Raw genomic sequence first — 15,957 nt, 5'->3', positions numbered from 1 at the left:
ATTTTCTCACGTTGCTTTTGATCTTTCCCCCAACTAACTTCAGATTGCCCTCGCTAAGCAGTTTACAGGCTCAGCCTCTTGCCCCCAACAATCTGGGTCCTTTTGACCCCCCTCGGAAGGACGGAAGGCTGAGTCCACCTGGAGCCGGTGGTGAGATTTGAACCGCTGAACTACAGCTGGCAGGTAGCTGACGTAGCCTGCAGGGCTGTGCTCTAACCACTGCGCCATCCCGGCTCCGAGCCCAAAATTTATGCTGCTAAGCGAGACAGCCCCCAAGCGAGTTTTGCACCAGGCGTTCTGGCCGGTGTGGTCAAGGGAAACGGCTGCGGTGCTTCAGTTTGTGAGGCCGTTAAGTGAACCCCTCTTAAGAGGTCAAAAAAGCGGATCGGATGACCTCCACTGGACGTAGCAACGGTCATAAATCTGAGTCCGTTGCCAATTGCCTGAAATCTGATCGTGCAAGAGGCTGCGACAGATGCTGAGTGTGAAAAACACAATCCCTAATTTTGACCAGTCACTAAATGGACATTGTGGAGCATGACCTGTGCTGAGTGACCCACCCACGCCACTCAAAAATGATGCCCCATGAAATCCCTGAAGAAAAAGGGGAGAATTGTCTCGTTGTGTTGTCACCGAACACTTTTATTAAACACACACAGTCGCCTTCAGCCGAGAACATCCCAGAGGTCATCTAGACGGGCCAGGCAGCCTGCACCTCTGCTGGGGGGAGAAGCCCAGGGGGGGTGGGGGCGCAGAGCCCAAGGAACCGACCCAGGCACAACCATTCCCCCCCACTCCACGCAATTGTGTTCTTTCCCCAAATCTGGGAGCGTTTGGTCAAGTGTGATTTTCACCGACACGCAAAGACAAACACACACCACCTGGTGGAAATCCCAGCAGCTTTGGAGGGGGGGGATCCTTCCGGGCTAAACGCAGCTTGGCTTTTTTTCACAAACCCCCCCCCCCCCAAAAAAAAAAAAAAAAGCCGAGCCAGGAAACGTGCGTGGAACCCATCCTTTCTTAAAAACCCAAAACAAAATACCAAGAACCCAAAAGTTTTGCCGGGCCACAAACTCCCCCCCCCCCCCAGCACAACAGAGGAAGAATTCAGAGTTTTATTTTCGTTCCCGACTGGACGAGTCTTGTTTCAGGTCAGCTAAAAGAAAGAGGCCTCTTTGAGAAGTCCACTCGGTCCTTCCTTCCTTCCCGGAGTCCATCAATCTCCAAACTTTGGAAGGAATCCGCAGTTTGCAGAGCTCTCCGGAACATCGCAACCCCCTTCCTGCCTCGAAAAAGGGCGGAAAACGGCCTGGGAGAACGCTAAGAGTCCATCGGGGACCCCGTGGAGAGGGGTGGGCGAGGGGGGGTCCCCATCCCCTTCCCCGGCCACCCACAGGAAAGAGAGGGGGGCTCTTTCCCGGTGTCGTCCACCCCGAACAGATCAGGGAGGGGTTTTTTTAAGGAGACGAGGGGGGACACGGAGGCTCAGAACGGTCCCCCTCTTTTCGGGCGTGTGGCCGTAGGAGATGGGCAGGGGGGGAAACCGGAAGGGAGGAGGTCAGTACATCTTCTGTCGGCTGGGCAAGATGGCTTCCTTGACGAAGGAGAAGACGAGGAGGATGCCCGAGCGTTTGCCTCGCTTCCCTTTGGTGAAGTAGTTGGAGACCACGTCGTCTGAGGAGGCAAAAGGGGAGGCGTCAGATGGGGGGGGGTGTTCCCTCAAACTGGGCAACTTCTAAGACTTGGGGACTTTGCCCAGAACTGTTGGGTTGGCAATAGATTGGTTGCAGGTGTTGCAGGCAGCCACAAGAGGGAGCTAGAGGTTATTTCTCTAAGCCATCCTCTCTGTTTCTCTTTGTCTAGCTACTCAGTGGTAGGTTAGCTCTGCAATCTCTCTGTATTGTAGTCATGTATATCTGCTAAAATGTGTTTAAGCTTGAGATCTTTTGTTTGATGATTATGACAAAGACAATCAGCAAACCGCCCCAAGTCTTCGGAGAGAGGGGCGGTATACAAATCTAATAAATAATAATAATAATAATAGTTATTATTATTATTTATTTATTTATTTATTTTATTAATCAGATTTGTATGCCGCCCCTCTCCACAGACTCGAGGCGGCTAACAGCAATAATAATAATACAATGTAAACAAATCTAATATTTAAGTTAAATTAAAACCCCAATTTAAGAAACCAATCATACATACTGACATACCATTCATAAATTTTATAAGCCTAGGGGGAAAGAATATCTCAATTCCCTCATGCCTGACGCCAGAGGTGGGTTTTAAGGAGCTTACGAAAGGCGAGGAGGGTGGGGGCAACTCTGATATCTGGGGGGAGTTGGTTCCAAAGAGACGGGGCCGCCACAGAGAAGGCTCTTCCCCTGGGTCCTGACAAACAACATTGTTTAGTTGACGGGACCCGGAGAAGGCCAACTCTGTGGGACCTAACTGGTCACGGATTATTATTATTATTATTATTATTATTATTATTATTAACTGGTAAGAAAGACTGTATACTTGGTAATATTTGGATTGTTATTCTGACTTATTCTGTGTATGACGTTAGACTCTTTATCTGAAGATGTTATTTCTCAAAGTAAACTTTATTTCAAGTTAGTAGATCTCTGTGTGGCTGAGTTAGGTGTACACAACTAATCTCAATCTAAACGTTTCTGTGTGTGCACAACTTTGGTAACACATGGATTGATGTGCTTGTACATTAACAGACTTCAGTTTGTAGAATTGAGAATGGAAGTTGGAGTCCACAAGTCTCTTAAAAGTTGTCCAAGTTGAAGGCCTTTCTGGATCGGAGAGGAGGACCGTCCAGCCAACCCACCGCCCCCAGGGCCCACCTATGGAGGAGACCCTTGTCCCAGCCCAGATCCCCTCATCCCACCCACCCCCAGCTCAAGGGAGAGGGGCTCCGAAGGCAAGAGGGGGCACAGAGTAAAAGGTATTTGCTTACAGCCTTAGCCTCTTTGAGGTGTGGGGTCACTTCCGGGCAGTATAAAGGCAAAGGATTGTGGGGAATGGGGTGTGGAGATTCAACGTTGTTCAATGGAAGAGACGTGAGACGTGATTTCTGAGCTGGGCTTCGCTCTGAGGGCCATGCACAGAACAAATTCCACCCGGGGTCCTTTTGCCCCCTACTCCCTGGGCACAAGGAGGGGAAGGTTGAGGGGTTCCATGTAGAAAACTGACCTCCGGGCTGGACGGTGGAAGGCAGGACGTTTTCGCCAGCCGACAAAGACACGAAGAAGGCAAAGGGGATCAGCCAGAGGCAGAAGGTGAAATAGGCCAGGACCTTGGGGGGGGGGGAGATAAAGAGCATCAGACAAGCCCCATTTCCACCTCTCCCCCCCCCAGAAAAGCCATCCCAGGAATCCCAGCTGCTGTCTCCCAGAGCACCCCCTGCAGGGCAAAAGCCCCCCGGGACCAATTTCTTTTTTATATATATATTTTTTTATTATTTTCAAAGTAAAAGACGTCAAATAAATAAGCAAAACATAACACATAAGATGAAAAGGAGCTACATTTGCTCCGCTCAGTATTGAAGTCTTCTTAATACAAAAAAAAGAAAGATTAATTATGCTTTAGATCCATTCAGAAAACTAAACACTTCTATAAAATATCTTTGTATATTCGATTCTATCTCATAAATTTAACTACTGGACTCTTTACTTCAACATCTTTAAACATTCCTTTTATTCCACCAACAATGAACCTTTTGCCAAATTTTATAACATTCTGTTTCTGCTTGATTATTCAACCCGCCTCGTCATCCTATCTGATTCTGCACATTCCATAAAAGGCATGCCATCCTAGCATTAAATTGTGTCCTTCGAGATTTAAAAGTCTTCTATTTTCCAAAGTTAACCCTTCTTTTATCCAAGATAAGGCTGCTGCTTGGTAATATAACTTCGTTTGGAAGGGCGAGCCCCCGGGACCAATTTCATCCCACCCTGGTTACAGCACCCCCGGGCCTTCTGACAAAGCAGAGTCAATGGGGTGAATAATCCAGGTTCACTTAACAACCATGCTCCCTCCCCCCCCCCCCCCCAAAAAAAGGTGCTGACACCAGCTATTATGACCCCAATGAGCAACTGTCTTGTTTAGTGGTGGAATAATTTTGTGCTCGGTTGTGGCCATAACACAAGGACTCCCCCTAGAGAAGAAAAGGCAGCAGGCTCTGGGGGCTGCTTAACAATCGCACACACACCCCCTCCAGACCCCTCTTACCTCCGAGAAGGGATAATATTCCTCTGCAAAATACTGGAAGGCCAGGTAATGGTTCAGCACCACCAGCACTGCCAAAATGGGGGGTGGGGTGGGGGGAGAGAGAAAGGGGTCACCGATTCGGACAGGCTTCGTTAAGCAAGCATGGGACCCAGAGACCCCCCGCAAAACACAAACACCACAGGGACAGAACTATTGCACAAGGAGACAGCAGCTCCCAAAGGTTTAAGCCAGGTAAGCAAGGTTGTTGGTGGCAAAAGGGGCTTCCAGAGTCTTGATTTTGAGATTTCAAGGGGTGGGTGGGTCACTGCTCTCTTTTAAAAAAAAAAAAAAAGTGTACCCAGGCCTCATTGTGACAAAACCCACTACTCACTCTATCTATCTACAGTATCTATCTATCTATCTATCTATCTATCTATCTATCTATCTATCTATCTATCTATCTATCTACAGTATCTATCTATCTATCTATCTATCTATCTATCTATCTATCTATCTATCTATCATCTATCTTTCTATCTACAGTATCTATCTATCTGTCTGTCTGTCTGTCTATCTATCTATCTATCTATCTATCTATCTATCATCTATCTATCTATCTATCTATCATCTATCTATCTATCTATCATCTATCTATCTATCTATTTATCTATCTATCATCTATCTATCATCTATCTATCTATCTATCTATCTACAATCTATCTATATATCTACAGTATCTATCTATCTATCTATCTATCTATCTATATCTATCTATCTATCTATCTATCTATCTATCTATATCTATCATCCCTATCTATCTATCTATCTATCTATCTATCTATCTATCTATCTATCTATCTTTCATCTATCTATCTATCATCTATCATTTATCTACCTACCTATTATATCGTAGGTAGATAATATAGATGACAGATGGATGGATTGATGGATGGTAGTTAGGTAGATAGATGATAGATAGGTAGGTAGGTAGGTAGATGGATAGATGAGTGGATAGACAGATAGGTGGATGATAGATACAGAGAGACAGAGACAAAAACCCAGACAGACAGATGGCTCCACTGGCAGACCGACAGTCCTTACTCCAAGTGATGGCCCATTCTAAATTTGGATGGCAAGTAAGTGAACTCAGATAGTCTTTGAGTAATCAATATTTCTGAACAGTTATACATCTTATGGGGAAATCTCCACCCACCCACCCACCCACCCCCCAAAAAATCAGGGCGTCCATGCTCTATGTCTCAAGCAAGGGACTCCAGAATTAACCAAGCGGCACTCACCACAGGACAGGATGAAGTTTGGGGAGGTCAGCATGATGAAAGGGAAAGTTTGCAGCAGTCCGAAGTAGACCAGGTTGGTGAAGAGGCCCACGCCCACCACCAGACCCGGGAAGTGCTCAAAGAGGTAGAGGCCCACCAGCACAGCCGTGGAGAACTAGGAGAAAGGGGGGGAGAGAGGTCAAGGTGGTGGAGTCTCAGGTTAATAAAAGCCACAGAGTTGGAAGGGACCTTGGAGGTCTTCTAGTCCAACCCCCTGCTTAGCCAGGAAACCCTACACCACTTCAGACAGATGGTGATCCATCATCTGCTTGAAAACTTCCAGTGTTGGAGCATCCATGACTCCTGGTGGCAAGCTGTTCCACTGATTAGTTGTTCTGACTGTCAGGAAATTCCTGCTTAGTTCTAAGTTGCTTCTCTCCTTGTTTAGTTTCCACCCATTGCTTCTTGTTCTGCCCTCAGGGGCTTTGGAGAATAGCTTGACTCCCTCTTCTTTGGGGCCACCCCTGAGATACTGGAAGGCTGCTATTTTATTATTTTATTTTTATTTATTGGATTTGTATGCCGCCCCTCTCCGGAGACTCGGAGCGGCTAACACCAATAATAAGACAGCGTATAACAATAATCCAATATTAAAAACAATTAAAAACCCATTACAATAAAAAAAACCAAACATACATACAGACATACCATGCATAGAATTTTAAAGGCCTTGGGGGAGAGAGGATCTCAATTCCCCCATGCCTGATGGCAGAGGTGGGTTTTAAGTAGCTTAGGAAAGGCAAGGAGGGTGGGGGCAATTCTAATCTCTGGGGGAAGTTGGTTCCAGAGGGCCGGGGCCGCAACAGAGAAGGCTCTTCCCCTGGGTCCCGCCAAGCGGCATTGTTTAGTTGATGGGACCCGGAGAAGGCCAACTCTGTGGGACCTAACTGATCGCTGGGATTCGTGCAGCAGAAGGCGGTCCCGGAGATAATCTGGTCTGCTCTCCTGTCCCCCCTGATCCTTCTTTCCATTAAAGTAGCCAGGCCCAGTTCCTGCAACCATTCATCGTATGTTTTAGCCTCCAGTCCCCTGGTCTTCTTTGTGGCTCTTCTCTGCACTTTCTAGTCTCAACATCCTTTTTGCATTGTGGCGACCAAAACTGAATGCAAATATTCCAAGTGTGGCCTTATCAAGGTGAGCTCTGGAGAGGCTTCCCAGGTGTCTCTCTTCCTCACACACACACACACAACCTGCCCCACACGAGAAACACCTGCCGAAAGCCCAGGCAAAAGGCAGGTGGACGCTTACCCAGATCATGTATTTGATGATCCGGCTCGTGGCCACCGTGTATTCTTCTATCAGCTCCGCCAGGTAGTACAATCCAGCCGCTGAGAGGGAGGGAGAGAAGGAGGAAGGAAGAGGAGAAACACCCAAGCATGAGCTGGGGTGGCACAGTGGTTAGAGCGCAGTACCGAAGGCTACTTCAGCTGACTGCCAGCTGTAGTTCGGCAGTTCAAATCCCACCACCGGCTCCAGGTTGCCTCCTATCCTTCCAAGGTGGGTCAAATGAGGATCCCGATTGTTGGGGGCAAGAGGCTGAGTCTGTAAACTGCTTAGAGAAGGCTGGGAAAGCCCTGGGAAGCGGTAAAACCACACAGCTATTGCTAGCATCACACCTCTTTTCCCACCTTAACAATGGCAGGAGATAGAAGATGGAGGGAGTGATGGAGAGACAGAGAGACAGGCAGAGAGAGAGATGAGAGAGAGAGAGAGAGAGGGAGGGAGAGAGAGAGAGAGAGAGGGAGAGGAGAAAGATCATGGTTAATAGAGATGATAATGTGACTGACAAAGATGATAACGTGACTGACAGGTGCTTCAAGATGGTTCACTTCAACTCTCAGAATTCTGGGACTTGGAAGTCCACCCATCTTAAAGTTGTCAAAATTAAGAAACCCCGACATAGATGATAGATAAGACACATAGATAGGTAAGTGATGCTCAGCGAATGTTGGCTGGAGAATTCTGTTGAAGCTGTCAAAGTTGACAAACCCTGATAGATAGATGATATATTGATTTCATTGATTGATTGATGGATCAGTACAGACTGAGAGATAGATTGATAGACAGATAGATAGCAGATTATATAAATGACTGAGAAAGAACAAGAAAGAGATGGGATAAAACACCAATAGCTCTGTATCTATAATATTGTTTACAATGTATGTTTGTCAGGTTTATCAGGTTTTAAATTTGTATTTGTTTTTTTATAATATGTATTTTGGGATAGTTTAATTTTTGTGATAGGTAGACAGACAGACAGACAGACAGAATAGATGATAGATAGACAGACAGAAAGAATAGATGATAGATTAGATAGATAGACAGACAGACAGATTAGATAGAGAGAGAGACAGACAGACAGACAGAAAAGCAGGCAATATAGATATAGAAGCGATAGACATTATGATCTCTGGAACGTTTATTTAAAACGACTAAAAAACCCCTACTAAGCTTTCATCTGCCCCTGCTGACTTCATCACAGTGTAAAATCCCCATTTTTAGTAGTTTTAAATAAATTTATCAAGCGTTCTGAAGACTGTGATATCTATTGCTTCTTTTATCTATAACTATACCAGGAACTCGCATGTTTAGGACAATTCTTTATATGTGCATGCATGTGTGTGTGTAAGGGGTGTGCATAAGCGCACCATTGTGCCTACCATCCCTGTCCTATTGCCTTGTATCATTACTTTTCTAATGTTATATATAAATAAAAGAAATAATTTTTTTTTAAAAAGTATATGCATTGAGAGTGAGATGGGTGGCATTTAAATTGAATAAATAAATGAGCGTAGGGGTGGGTGTGTTTGTGTGTGAAAGAAAAGGAGGGAAGGGAGGATAGGGGAGGAAGGAAAGAAAGAAGGAAGGAAGGAGAGAGAGAGAGAGAAGAGAGAGAGAAAAGAGAGAAGAGAGAGAGAGAGAAAAGAGAGAGAGAAAGAGAAAGAAAAAAGAGAGAGAGAAAGAGAGAAAGAAAGAAAGAGAGGATAGAGAGAGAAAGAAAAAAGAGAGAGAGAAATAGAGGAAAGAGAGAAAGAAAGAGAGGATAGAGAGAAAGAGAAAGAAAGAAAAAGAGAAATAAAGAGAGGAGAGAGAAAGAAAAAAGAAAGAGAAAGAAAGAAAAAGAAAGAAAAAAGAAAGAGAAAGAGAAAGGGGGGAGGAAGGCAGCTCCTCCTCCCTCCCTTACAACCACCCCCCTGAGAGCCAGACCGCCCTGCCTTCCATGCCCCCTCCTTTCTTCCCCCCCAAATGACTCAGAGATAGACTGTTCCTGGAGGCGGAGGCTCGGCCAGGAGGGGGCGACGCCACGTTGGGCGGACGGGCGCGACCATCGGGCTAACGGCGCGGGGGGAGGAGAGGGCTGCACTGAGGCCGCCCGTCCGCGGGGTCTTGGGCGGGGAGGGTCGGGGGCTCCGCTCACCGATGCCGAGGGTGACGAAGGCGGCCTGGATGAGGAGCGCGAGCCAGCTCAGCGCGTACATGAACCACATCGTCGCCCCGCGCCTCACCCGGCGGCTGGCAGCGATGGCTCCGCCCGGCGCTTCCGGCACAGGCGGAAGTGGTTGGAACGACGACAACGCCCCCCTCCCCTCCATTCCCCACAGCGGCCCCCGGCGGTCGGAGGTGGCGCGCCAAGGGCGCCCGCCATTCCGGCCTAACTGACCCTTCGTGATTTGTGGACTTCAACTCCCAGAATTCCTCAGCCAGCCATGCTGATTTAAGAATTCTGGGAGTTGAAGTTCCCCCGTCATCAAGGTGGACTTCATAGAACCATTTCCATTCAGGGAGAAAATTCAGAATAATTTGCCTTTCACTTGGTGTGTGTTTGTGGGGATGGTGTCTATGTGTGAAAGAGAGTGTTTTGTGTTGTGTGTGTTTGTGATTCTTTATTTATTAGAGTTATATGCCGCCCCTCTCCGAAGACTCTGGGCGGCTCACAGCAGCAGAACAATACAAAAATCCGATAATGAAAAACAATTTAAAACCCTTAATATAAAAAACAATCATATGTCTCATACAAACGATACGTAAAGCAAGGTGGATCTCCATGTTTGTTTGTTTGTTTATTTACTTACTTATTTAATTATTGGTTTGTTTATTTACTTGCTTGCTTATTTATTTATTATTTATTTATTATTATTTATTATTTATTTATTATTATTTATTTAATTTTATTTATTATTTATTATTTATTTATTATTTATTTATTCATTTATTCCGTTTGTCAGTTTGTTTATTTACTTGTCAGTCAAAACACAGGATCCGCCCTCTCCCCTCCTCCATGGGGGGGTGAGCGGGTGGGGGGGGGTGCGAAGAAGAAGAGACCCAGGCCAGGATTTGTCCCCGTGGCCCTGGTCTTCTCTTCCGCTAATGCAGTCTGGCCCTTCCCGCACTCAGGCTGGCTTGACCCCGCTGCTCGCTGACCGTGCGCTGAACCCGCTGACCTTCGGCAGACGGAGGGCCAAGCAAGACCCCCACCCCCGGCTCCAAAGGAAGCCGCCAAGCCAAGCCAGGAGACGCGTTCGAAGCATCAGCTCTGCACCGATGTGCCCCGAATGGCGGCCTGGCCCTGAGGCTGTGTGTAGAGGGAGCCACCAGGGCACGGCCGTTGCGCCCTCTCGCACACCGCCAGGGGCCACGTAGAAAAGCACATTTTGTGCTCCAGGCTTTGGAGAATTCACTGGTGCCTGGCGGTTGTCTTTGGTACAGGATGCAAATTGCACATTATCTCCTGAGCTGCCTCTTCTCTTGCCTCAGCCCTGGAAAGTCCTCACTTCAGAATAATGGAGGTGGAAGGGACCTTGGAGGTCTTCTAGTCCAACCTCTGCTTAAGCAGGAGAGCCTATTTCGGAGTATAAGACACAGTTTGGGGGGAGGAAAATAGGGAGAAGAATCTATTGCCATTGTGCTCCCTCCTTCCTTCCTTCCTTCCTTCCTTCCTTCCTTCCTTCCTTCCTTCCTTCCTTCCTTCCAGTTGACTCAGCCTTCCATCCTTCCCAGGTGGGTCAAATAAGGACCCAGATTGTTGGGGGCAAGAGGCAGACTCTGTCAACCACTTCGAGAGGGCTGTAAAAGCACTGTGAAGTGTTATATAAGTCTAAATGCTATTGCTATTCTTTCTTTCTCTTTCTTTCTTTCTTTCTTCCTTTCTTCTTCCTTCCTTCCTTCCTTCCATCCATCTTCTAACCTTCCTTCCTTCTTCTAACCTTTCTTTCTTCTTCTAACTTTCCTTTCTTCATTCCAAGATGGATCAAATGGGGACTCAGATTGTTGAGGAAAGAGGCTGATTCTGTAAACTGCTTAGAGAGGGCTGGGAAAGCACTGGGAAGCGGTATATAAGTCTATGTACCTTCCTTCCTTCCTTCCTTCCCTCCCTCCCTCTTCCCTTCCTTCCTTCCATCTTCTAAACTTCCTTCCTTCTTCTAAACTTCCTTCCTTCTTTCCTTCCTTCCTTCCCTCCTTCCTTCCAAGGTGGGTCAAAGGAGAACCAAGATTGTTGGGGTCAAGACGTAGATTCTGTAAACCGCTTAGAGAAGGTTGGAAAAGCACTAGGAAGCAGTATACAAGTCTATGTGCTATCGCTGTGCTTTCCATCCTTCCTTCCTTCCTTCCTTCCTTCCTTCCTTCCTTCCTTCCTTCCTTCCTTTGTTCCTTCCATCTTCTAACCTTCCTTCCTTCTTTCCTTCCATCCTTCCGAGGTGGGTCAAATGGGGACCCAGATTGTTGGGGGCCAGAGGCTGACTCTGTAAACCGCTTAGAGAGGGCTGGGAAAGCACCGTGAAGCGGCATATAAATCTAAAGGCTATTGCTACTTCTATTGGACTTTAAGCCTCCCACCTCGGGTGTTGTCTGTTGCTGCCCACTTCTCTTTTCTGAGCCGAAAGCAAGTCGACCGCCTTCCCTGGAGCTGCGGAGGGAAGGGAGGAGGGAGGGGGCCTCCCCAGAGACCCCTCACCTCATTGTGCCAATCAGGAAGGGAGTGAGGCTGAAATCAAAGGGAGGTGAGAACTTCGCTCGGGAAACAGCACGTCTCCATCTGCAGCCTCGCTTCTCTTCTCGGCTCCGATGTGAACAGCGGCTGGGCTGGTCCCAGGACGGCTCTTGGCCGGCTGCGAGAAGAGGAGGAGGAAGAGGAGGAAGAAGTCGAGCGGAATCCTTTGCAGAGGAGAAAATGGACGGGGAAGGGAGGGGCCAGGAGGGGGGGGAACTGCAGCTGGAAACAAGGCTGGACCTTTTGCTGCAAAGTCAGCGAGTGGGGAGAAACTTAGTTAAGTCAGCGATCTGCCGGTGGTCAGCAGAAGTAGCCGGCAGTCCTGCACTCTAACCACTGCACCACCACTGCTCTTTGCACTGGGGTGCCCCCCTCCTCCTACCTGTTTAAGCAGAGAAGGGGTGCTGAGGTGCATTTAGACTTAGGTGCCGCTTCCTAGTGCTCTTCCAACCTTCTCTAAGCGGTTGACAGAATCCGCCTCTTGCCCCCAACAATCTGGGTCCTCATTTGACCCACCTGGGAAGGAGGGGAAAACGGAAACTTTGAGCCAGTGGTGAGATTTGAACCACTGAACTACAGCTAGCAGTCAGCCAAAGGAGCCTTAAGGGCTGCACTCCAACCACTGCACCACCACAGCTCCCCCACCCGGTGTCTCTTTGCCTCTCTTTCTTTCTTTCTTTCTTCTTTCTTTCCTTTTTTCTTTCTTTCCTTTTTTCTCTCGCTCTTGTTTCTCCTCTCTCTTCTTTCTTTTTCTTTCTTTCTTTCCTTCCTTTTGTTTCTTTCTTCTTTCTTTCTTTCCTTCCTTTCTCCCTTTCTCCCTTTCTTTCTTTCTTTCTTTCTTTCTTGCAATAGCAACTGCACTTCCTAGTGCTTTTCAAAATATATATCTTTATTGAAGAAAGAGCAACACCTACACGTAGACATGAAATATACAGTACAGTATATGTCTACAGGTACAAATCACAAGAAAGAAATTTGAATATGAGGAAGGAAGGAAGGAAGGAAGGAAGGAAGGAAGGAAGGAAGGAAGGAAGGAAGGAAGGAAGGCAGCTGAAGGGGCCTGCAGAGGACTCCACCGAGGCTCCATGGGCAGAACCGGGGTGGCACCAAAGCAAACTTTCCCCTCCGTCCGCCCAGAGTTGGGTGCTGGGTGTCCATTCTTTCCCGCCTCCCTTCCCTGATGGCAGCTGACACGGGAGCTGCATTTGCTGCCTCGCCCATAAGTGATCTGAACGGCCGGCTATTTTCGGTTGATGCTAATCTGCTCGGTGGTCACCACGGTTCGTGGCTCGGTCAGCCTTGCCTGATACTCTATTCCCGTTTGTTCTGCTAAAGGTTTCTCTGTCAGCTCCGCTCAGCCTCCCCGGGCTCCGTGAACCGTGAATGCGACGCAGTTGGGGATTGGGACACGTGAGCGGGCCACAGCCTGGAACAAACGCAGGGGGGGGGGGTGTTTTTGTGTGTTTGTGCGTGTGCATGAGTGTGCATGGAATCATGTGCCAGAGGGAAAGGAATCTTTGCTAAGTCCAACACTGAGAAACCTCAAATAACAAGAGCTGGAACAGACCTTCTAAATGGAGTTTGCCACATAATAATAATAATAATAATAATAATAATAATAATAATAATAATAATGCTGATGATGATGATGATAACAACAACAACAGCAGCAGCAGCAGCAGCAACAACAACAGTTGAAAGGGACCTTGGAGGTCTTCTAGTCCACCCCCCTCCTTAGGCAGGAAACCCAACAGCACTTCAGACAAATGGTTATCCAACAACTTCTTAAAAACTTCGTGTTGAAGCATTAATAGAAACATAGAAACATAGAAGATTGATGGCAGAAAAAGACCTCATGGTCCATCTAATCTGTCCTTATACTATTTCCTGTATTTTATCTTAGGGTGGGGAATTCTGGGAGTTGAAGTCCAAATATCTTCAAGTTGCCAGGTTGGGAAACACTGGCGTAGTAGGGGATTCTGTTGCGAGTGGAGGAGTGGAGGGCTCTTCTCGTAAAGTATCTCTGGACGCTTTCTAATGTATTTATATATTTATTCTTCAACCAGGCTGCCAGGAGGCGGAGAGAGACCCCTCCCCAAAGAGCTCAGTGCCCCTCCCCAATGCCTTCCCCAACAACATGGGTCTTGGAATTGCTCCCAGGATGAATAATGCCTAGGGCTGGCTGGACGCTGCTTCCGAACCCCACAGTGGGCGAGGGAGGAGCTGCCTCCACCTGTCCAGGGAGGGGGGAAGAGAGAGCGCTGAATCCCACCTGCCCCACCGAAGCCCTGGGGCTCCACCAGTTATGCCACTTAGGGGGGAAAAGGAGGGTCTGCAACACCTTCAAATCCCTGTGTGGTTTGTCCTCCAAAACAAGGCTGGAGAAAGTCAGCAAATAGACTAACAATCCTGGGCCTAGAAAGCCTAGAACTACGGAGCCTAAAACACGATCTGAGTATTGCCCACAAGATCATATGCTGCAACGTCCTACCGGTCAATGACTACTTCAGCTTCAACCTCAACAACACAAGAGCACGCAACAGATTCAAACTTAATACGAACCCGCTCCAAACTTGACTGTAAAAAATATGATTTCAACAATCGAGTTGTTGAAGCGCGGAACTCATTACCGGACTCCATAGTGTCAACCCCTAACCCCCAACACTTCTCCCTTAGACTCTCCACGATTGACCTCTCCAGGTTCCTAAGAGGCGAGTAAGGGGCATACATAAGTGCACTGGTGTGCCTTTCGTCCCCTGTCCAATTGTCTTTCCTTTCTTCCACCTATCATATATATTCTCTTCCTTTCATATATCCTCTCCTCTAAGTTCGCTTTCACCCTCTTCTATATTATCACATGTCTATTTTTCTTCCTATGTATTTGTGTATTGGACAAATGAATGAATGAATGAATGAACGAACGGACAAACAAACAAACGAATGAACAAACAAACAAACAAACAAACAAATAAATAAAGGGTTCAGCATTGGAAGAGTTGAAGGTGGAGTTGTGCCCTGTTCATTTTCTCTCCTGGATTCTACTTGCCCTTGAAATGTAGCTGATGAGATGGAAAGGCTCTTTGGGAAGTGAGCTGGAGGGAGGATCTGCCTAGGACACGGACAGATGGGGGGGGGGGGCTGGCGCAAAGCCCCCTCCTTTGCCAATTATCCCCATGCGATGTATAGAGGGATGGCTTCGTCCATCCATGGAACCTCAGAGAGGGGCGGCATACAAATCTAATATATTACGTATTACGTATTATTATTATTATTATTATTATTATTATTATTATTATTATTATTATTATTATTGTTATTATTATTATTACTACTACTACTACTACTACTACTACTACTACTACTACTACTACTTGAAAAAGGGTTTTCCTCCACTTTAATAGAATAGAGTAGAATTCTTTGTGGACCAAGAATTGATTGGACATACAAGGAATTTGTCTTTGGTGCAGATGCTCTCAGTGTACATAAAAGACAAGATAGTTTTGTCAAGAATCATGAGAAGGAAGGAAGGAAGGGGAAGGAAGAAGGGGAAGGAAGGAAAGGAAGAGGAAGAGGGAAGAAAGTAAGGAAGGAAAGAAGGAAGAAAGGAAGGGGAAGCAAGCAAGGAAGAAAGAGGAAGGAAGGAAGGGAGGGAGGAAAGAAGAGAAGGGGGAAGAAAGGAAGGAAAGAAGGGGAATTTTAAGAAGTGGAAGGAAGGACGGAAAAAAGAAAAAGAAAGAAAGAAAGACAGACAGACAGATGGACATGAGGCAAGAGGCTGCACCTCACTCCCAACAACCCACTGGAAAGTTGGGCTTGACAGAGGTCAGGCAAACCCATCATCCCCAGCCAAAGCCTCACATGGGCTTCCCTGCCTTCCTGCCTCCTGCAGCCTCTTTGTCCTGCTTGCACAGCCCCTGTCGAGCCACAGGGTGGCGTCAATGTTCTTTAGGCTGGAGGGGGGGCTGCTGGATGGTGCTTTCTGCAGATGTGCCCAAGGCTGGACTTCCCCATTCACATCTGCTTCTGCAGCAGGCACATCTCTGTGTCTTTGTGTGTGTGTGCATTCAAGTGCCAACCTTCTCTATCTCACTGTCAGTCAGTCTTGGAGACTGTAAGATGAGATGTAAGATGACTGTAAGATTATTTTTTTAATTAAAAAATATTATTTATTGATTTAGACATAGACAAATAAAGACAAACATAAAAACATACATTTGGGATATGTTACATCCCCATTTCTATCAGAAATTCAATCAGAGAGATGTATAAATTTTAAGGTTACTTTTGTTCAGGTTTTGCTTACACATTTTTTTTATTTAAAGTACAAATAAAGTTATTTTTGTCTATTATTAATGTCTTAGGGTGTATTTCCATGTAATTTCACTTCCTTTTTCTCTCTTTTTAAAC

At 46.7% G+C, this 15,957-nt stretch overlaps 1 protein-coding gene across 2 annotated transcripts; it reads right to left on the bottom strand.

Annotated features, from left to right (window-relative positions):
- Positions 1 to 621: 621 nt before the first annotated feature.
- TEX261 (testis expressed 261) lies at positions 622 to 9,154 on the bottom strand. 2 transcript variants are annotated; one of them, XM_070756513.1, is made up of 6 exons: positions 8,980 to 9,154; positions 6,810 to 6,889; positions 5,523 to 5,676; positions 4,246 to 4,313; positions 3,208 to 3,310; positions 622 to 1,674 (listed from the first exon to the last, which is right to left on the bottom strand). In XM_070756513.1, exons 1-6 carry the CDS (start codon positions 9,152 to 9,154, stop codon positions 1,559 to 1,561), a joined length of 696 nt encoding a protein of 231 aa, XP_070612614.1. In that variant the 3' UTR covers positions 622 to 1,558. The 2 variants fall into 2 exon arrangements, with proteins under 2 accessions (XP_070612614.1, XP_070612615.1); XM_070756514.1 differs by having other exon boundaries at positions 6,810 to 6,942; positions 8,980 to 9,105.
- Positions 9,155 to 15,957: the final 6,803 nt, after the last annotated feature.

Source organism: Erythrolamprus reginae, chromosome 7 (assembly GCF_031021105.1).
Source record: "Erythrolamprus reginae isolate rEryReg1 chromosome 7, rEryReg1.hap1, whole genome shotgun sequence".
In the NCBI taxonomy this organism is placed as follows: domain Eukaryota; kingdom Metazoa; phylum Chordata; class Lepidosauria; order Squamata; family Dipsadidae; genus Erythrolamprus; species Erythrolamprus reginae.
The sequence above is the reverse complement of the archived record's forward strand: the minus strand, read 5'-3'. Positions and strand labels throughout refer to the sequence as shown.

Coding starts and splice junctions, on each gene's coding strand:
- TEX261 (XM_070756513.1), bottom strand. CDS start 9,154: ATGGAGGGGAGGGGGGCGTTGTCGTCGTTCCAACCACTTCCGCCTGTG. Junction 5,677..6,809: donor TCATCAAATACATGATCTGG/GTAAGCGTCCAC, acceptor CCTTTCTCCTAG/TTCTCCACGGCTGTGCTGGT. Junction 4,314..5,522: donor AAACTTCATCCTGTCCTGTG/GTGAGTGCCGCT, acceptor CCATTTTGGCAG/TGCTGGTGGTGCTGAACCAT.